Source organism: Pyxicephalus adspersus, chromosome 1 (assembly GCF_032062135.1).
Source record: "Pyxicephalus adspersus chromosome 1, UCB_Pads_2.0, whole genome shotgun sequence".
NCBI classification, from domain to species: Eukaryota; Metazoa; Chordata; class Amphibia; order Anura; family Pyxicephalidae; genus Pyxicephalus; species Pyxicephalus adspersus.
This window is the reverse complement of record NC_092858.1, coordinates 69633390-69640074: the sequence shown is the minus strand read 5'-3', so window position 1 is coordinate 69640074 and position 6685 is coordinate 69633390. Positions and strand designations below refer to the sequence as shown.

Sequence of the window (6685 nt, the reverse complement as noted above, 5' to 3'; positions counted from 1 at the left end):
GCCCCCATATACCACCCAGGACCCCACACACCAGCCCTCATGAATACCTCAGGACCCCACACCTGCCCCCATATATCTCTCGGGACCCCACACCTGCCTCCATATATCTCTCAGGACCCCACACCTGCCTCATATATACTTTAGGACCCCACATCTACCCCATATACCCCTCAGGACCCCACACCTGCCCTCATACTCCCCTCTTTCCCCGGACTGCCTTGTAGCAATCCCAGCAGCACAATGTATGTGGCCCCTGGTATGGCCCCTCCCGCAGTGTGCCGGGTGTGGGGTATGGGAGGTGCTCGGTGCGGGGAATGGTGACCCCGGTACACACGGGGAGCAGGCGCGGCGCTCACACTCGGCCCTCCCCTTCCAGGCTGCAGGCAGCGGGGATTCATGGCAGCCGCGGAGGGGCCTGTGGCTGAGGCGCTGCTGTATATGCTAGCGGGGTATCGGGGGGCAGCTGTGGGGCCCCTGGAAGTACCGAGCCTCGCTGGTCATATTGGCGGCACATCACCCCGGGAGGGGGAGGACAGCCGCATCCTGCCAGGTACAGAGACACGAAGGAGGGTGATGGAGCCGCATGATGTGTACACTGCTATATGACAATCCATGCAGACACAGCTTGTGTGCTATACAGCAGGCCTGGCCATGTCTGGGGGTGATTGGCATTGGGCCCCACACACATGAGGGGCAATACTACACACAGGGGGTTATCAATGGAACACAGCCATGGTGAATCATTCATCGCTGTGATTCTGTAGCATTACAAAAACAAATCTTTCGTCACAAATATCACAATATAGATGTGGGGTCATTACCCCAAAAAGCATAACGCTGGGTAAATGGCTTCCCCATTGGGCTTAGACTGTGACGGGGTCATCATACACTGACAATGGCTGGGACATCATACGGGGGAGGGCTCTTCTGTGCCATGGCTGGGCAGCACCACCTAATATGTTGGTGCTATATAAATATATTGTTATAACATTACTCCAAAGCATTGATTTTATGGGACAACATCTTACAGAAGAGATCCACACACAAAACAAAAATCAGTGTATGAGCATTGCTATTGAATGCTAATGCGTGTCTATTAAATTGTTTATTAAATTGTTCCATTGAAAAAAAAATACAAACCCTTAGTATATAAAATTAAACCCGCCGCATGCTTTCCTGTGCCAGCTGTTAGTGTGGTATCAGATCAGTGTGCAGCTACACATCCCATGCACCATCACTCATAGTTTTGGATAGATCATGGAAGATACAGAGTTTGTGTTATTCTTTCTTTCTGTGTCTTGGTTTTGGAGATTTCCTCTCCCTATTTGTTCCCAGGACATAAAGTGAGATGACATCTCCCCAAACAGGACCCAAACCTCTCTCTAGGCAGGGTTATCAATCATTTTTGGGGTTCAGCAATATATATATATATATATTACTCCTAAAGAGTGGTTAGAGCAGATTTTGGAAGTATTGGATATTGTAGATGCAGCAGCAGCTGTTCCTTGTGATGTGTTAGAATGTTCCCAGCCCATACCACTAATGCATTTTAATATTGTGTATATCTGCATCTTAGCTGGAAAGTTCTATTATTAGTAATGTTTACATGTTGATTATTTCTTTTTATTTGTATCATCATATTAGTATGCAGTATTTTAATGTTTGATGTGTTTCTGTTTCCATTCACAGGTCTTTTTCTTCCCTATCTTTGGGCACCATGGTCCTTCAGGGTAATGATTTATATTATAAATTATATTTATATTATATTTATATATTTATATATCTAAATTATATTTAGATTGACATTATACCATTTCTGTTTATTATATTTTAATAAAAGATTTCAATAACATTTCCATTATGTAGTACCATTTCCTTTTCACCACCACATTATTTATGCTGCTTATCTTTGCCCACCCCCAGTCCTGTTTAAACCGCTTACATTTGTCCCTGCACCTCTCTTACACTGTTCACTTGTGGACCCCCCATATGTTATGATGTACTCCTTTTGCACTCTACTGTTAGGCACACACAGCTGCCAATACCCCCATGTTACTGGTAAACGAATATTAAGACATCTGTAGCAGCGACAAGGACAGTCACCCAAATAAATGGGTCTAAAACTCAGAAATACTGTTCTATGCTATTATATTTTCTTATGCCTTTTTTTTCTTCTTCTTGTTAGGTTCGTCCAGATGCAGAAAGTATGAAAGCTCTTTCTACTAATGTAGAAGAAAGAAGAGTTCTGTAATATCTGTGATAAGTGAACAAGGAAAAAAAAAGAGAAGCAATGAAAACAGGAATTTTAGAGCTATATTTGTAACCATGGGTTGCAATAGGACAGCTTTTGGCAGCTGCATGTTTTCCAGTGAGAATGCAACGGTAATGAATCCAGATTCCAGATTTGCTGCATTCCCTACCCCACTCAGGATATTGTTGGCAATAATTATGGTATTAATGATTTCCATTGCTTTTTTAGGCAATGCTATTGTTTGCCTTATTGTTTACCAGAAGCCAGCTATGCGGTCTGCAATCAATCTCCTACTTGCAACGCTGGCATTTTCTGACATTATGCTTTCCCTATTCTGCATGCCTTTTACAGCCGTTACAATAATCACCGGGAGTTGGTACTTTGGCAGCCAGTTCTGCCAGATTTCAGCCATGCTGTACTGGTTTTTTGTCTTGGAAGGAGTTGCCATACTACTTATCATTAGCGTTGATCGTTTTTTGATCATTGTACAGAGACAAGATAAGCTAAATCCACACCGTGCCAAGATAATGATTGCCACTTCTTGGGTGTTGTCGTTCTGTATCTCCTTTCCATCCGTAGTAGGCTGGACATTGGTGGAGGTTCCAACACGTGCACCACAGTGTGTCTTGGGATACACAGAATTTTTAGCTGATAGGGCATACGCAGTCATGCTGGTTGTAGCCGTGTTTTTTATCCCTTTCAGTGTAATGCTGTACTCCTATCTATGCATCCTGAACACTGTCAGAAGAAATGCCGTCAGGATACATAACCATGCGGAGAGCCTGTGCTTGAGCCAAGTAAGCAAGTTAGGCTTGATGGGTTTGCAGAGGCCTCATCAGATGAATGTGGACATGAGTTTTAAAACAAGAGCCTTCACCACTATTCTCATTCTGTTCATTGGATTTTCCCTTTGCTGGCTTCCACATTCTGTGTTTAGTCTGCTGTCAGTATTTAGTAGGACTTTCTACTACAGTAACTCATTCTATGTGATCAGCACTTGCATCTTGTGGCTCAGTTACCTCAAGTCTGTATTCAACCCTGTTATTTACTGTTGGAGAATCAAGAAGTTCCGCGAGGCCTGCATGGAGTTCATGCCTAAAACAATAAAGATTCTCCCTAAAGTACGCGGAAGGACGAGAAGAAGGATACGCCCCAGTACTATCTATGTTTGCAGTGAACACCAGTCTGCTGTTTAATAAAAAGATTTTCAGGGATCAGTGTTAATTCAGCATGGAACACTTCTTTTACTTTCCTATGTGCCAAAAATCGTGGGTTCCTTATTTATTGGCCATACTTGTGTATATTGGTTTTCTAATAACAGGATACTGCCCACTCAGAAGTTTACTGTGTCCTACATTCACAAGCAGAATTTGAACTTGATGTGCGGTGTAATTTCCTGAATATTCTGATTATATGTCACCAGAAGGTGAGAATACATAAATGGCCCGGATTATAATAAGAAGCAGCAGAAGAAAATGTTTGTATTGCACTGAATTATTGTACATTTTTTTCTGAAAGATGAGAAGAAATATCACTTTTTAAGCAATATGTGGAATGGGTATATCACACAAGTTGCAATAATAACAGAAATAAAAGTAGCATTTTATTATGTTTTTTTTTTTTTGTTCTGCCAATGCTTTTTGTAACATAAGTTAGGAATATAGATGGAAGAAAGCCTTGTATTCTTGTAGCCATTCAAGGTGCCTCTGTCCTTCTGAGGTAAATGCCAACAGTGAAAGTGATGAAAATATGTAATAAAATGGGTTCTGATTGGTCAAGTACAAACCTTGTGATGTCAGACTCTGTATCTCTCCTATGGCATTGCAATATAAATTACTACTACAACGTTACATACTCACCAGTAAATACCTGATTTTTGCATGGGCGGTCAGTAAAAAAAGAAATTGGTTACACTTACAGAGGCACTTCTGTCTTTAACATTGGCCTTGATATATTAAAGCTCTCCAAGGCTGGAGAGAATACACTTTCATCAGTAAAGCTGGGTGATCCAGCAAACCTGTAGTGGATCTGATCCAGGTTTTTAAACATTTGCTAGCAAATTACTTCAATCCACTCCAGGTTTGTTGGATCACCATGCTTAACTTATGAAAGTGTATCCTCTCCAGCCTTGAAGAGCTTTAATAAATCAGGCATTGTTACATACCCTGTTTCCCCGATTATAAGGCACTGTCTTATATTTTTTGAAATGCCAAAATATGCCCTAGGTCTTATTTTCAGGGGATGTCTTATTTTTCCATGAAGAATTTTTTCAAAAATCGGGGGTGGCTTATTTAATGGGGATGTCTTAAAATCGGGGAAACACGGTATGTGTAACAACCTATCACACTTGCATGGCGCAGCATCCACATTGCAGCCCCCACAACAAGTTACTAGTCACCATAGGAATTCATTACACACAGCTTTTCGGTGCTTCTCCTACAGCTACACCTGCAAAAATCAGTCTTACGCAGATTTGGGGCCCTGGTATATCTAAGAATGCAGTACTTTTCCTTTCTTTTTTTTCTTTCTGTTTCTTCCACTAGTTTCTCCTTCAAAGGCTAAATGCTATGTAAACCCTAACATTTAACATATTTGTTCACATTTCAATTTGTTTAATATACTATTACAAATTGTTTTTATTCTAGGAGTTTGCTAAGTGCACAAAATACCCGTTGATCTTGCCAAAAAGTCACAGAGCAGTACATTTGAAGTCCACCCTTTGAGTAAGCCATATACAATCGTGACTAGTACACACTACTTGTGTTTCAAGGTTTTGCAATATCAGGACATAAAGTAAAAAATATCTTAGCAGGTTCTAAAATGAGGGGAATACAACCTCAGATTAACAACAACACTTGGCAAATTACATTATGTCATTAACTATTTAACAAATAGTAAGACAAAATGCACAAAAGTAATATGTGAAGTAGTAAGTACACCCTGAGCACTTGACACAGTGGAATCAATTGTGTGTGGTTTAACACTTAGATAAAAATTGCTAAAACCTTCTAAGAACTGATAAGTAAAACCTTAGAGTGGATAGAGGGTGTACTTTCTTTTTCACGTGGCAGTAAGTCATACCTATCAGTCCCTTTACATCTCACACTCTCCTAACATCTAGTGTAAAAATTCATCATATTTACATATGTAAGTTTAACTGATACCCCCTACTCTGGGACCTGCCAGAACAAAGCACGCACCCAATGATAAACAGCGGTTAGGGAGGTGCTTGTATGTACTGTATACAAAAAAGAGGTTTCCTTTTAAGCTGAGGCTTGATTTGCTTGTTTTTGGTTCCATAACATGCCGATACCTTTGTAAATAAAACCTTATTTTAGACCCAGTCTGATCCTCTAAGCCATACAGGCAGATCACGGCTGGTTAAACATCCTGCAGGGTGCTGTACATAGCCTTCATATCACAGAACACAGTACTTGTCTCAGTACTTGTTTCAGGGGTCCTCAGCAATGATGCAAGCAGCGGGATGGTTTTTGAAAGACATTGTGCAAATTTCAAATGTCCCGATGGGTGGGTGGAGTCTGCATGGATCTCGAATGTTTGTGCTGCATTGGTACCAAGGTGTATCTATGACATCTTGGCAGCTCAGTATCCATCTGCAGACAATAAATCTGAACATAATTGAAACACAAAAGAGAGCATGCTGATAATGATAAGCTTTACTTACAAACACTCACTTAGCTGTATATAGCCACACACAGCTTTCCCCTTTTTTCCATATATGTGGTAGCCACATTGACTTTTGCTAAGCAGCTGGCATCAAGATGAAGGTTCCTTGATATTTAAGCTGAACAAATCACGCAAGGAAGTCACAACATGTCACTGGAGAATTAGCAGAAAATACATCAATTTACATGCCTTGGGCATCAGACCAATGCCCTGCACTGAGTGACCTTAGGAATTAGAACCTGGCTGTGGAGTATTACTCTTGACCTGCAATACCACATATTCCCACTGGAGGGAGATTCTCCTAGGATCTACCCCAGTAGACACAGGTGTAAAGCTGTGCACAGATTTTTGGTGAATAAGACAAATGTTCATGATCCTATAAGGGGAGTAAAAAAAAAAAAAAAAAAATAGCCTCTGCAGAGCTTTTCTTCAATGTCTATTAGTGATCTGTCCTGCTGGATCATTGGACGACTGCTGTGCCCTGGAAAGATTCAGGGGAGTGCCTCTCGCTGCGCCTCTACCTTCCTGTTGTCATAGATCAAGAACAGTACTTATTCATTCTCCAATCACTAAAAACAATCACTTACATTAATTTCCAGGGACAATTATTACGTGTATGTATGTAACTGCTGCTCCTGCCTTCCGTGCTGGATGTCTAGTTCATGGCTCTTGACCAGTTTTACACACACACAATAAATATAAAATATATATATATATATATATATATATATATATATATATATATAT

At 40.8% G+C, this 6685-nt stretch overlaps 1 protein-coding gene across 2 annotated transcripts; it reads left to right on the top strand.

Moving 5' to 3' along the window:
* Positions 1-214: 214 nt before the first annotated feature.
* Positions 215-4036, top strand: GPR45 (G protein-coupled receptor 45). Of its 2 annotated transcripts, XM_072413570.1 has the most exons (4): positions 215-550; positions 1690-1730; positions 2186-2382; positions 2480-4036. In XM_072413570.1, exon 4 carries the CDS (start codon positions 2521-2523, stop codon positions 3445-3447), a length of 927 nt encoding a protein of 308 aa, XP_072269671.1. In that variant the 5' UTR covers positions 215-550; positions 1690-1730; positions 2186-2382; positions 2480-2520; the 3' UTR covers positions 3448-4036. The 2 variants fall into 2 exon arrangements, with proteins under 2 accessions (XP_072269671.1, XP_072269660.1); XM_072413559.1 differs by having other exon boundaries at positions 216-550; positions 2186-4036.
* Positions 4037-6685: the final 2649 nt, after the last annotated feature.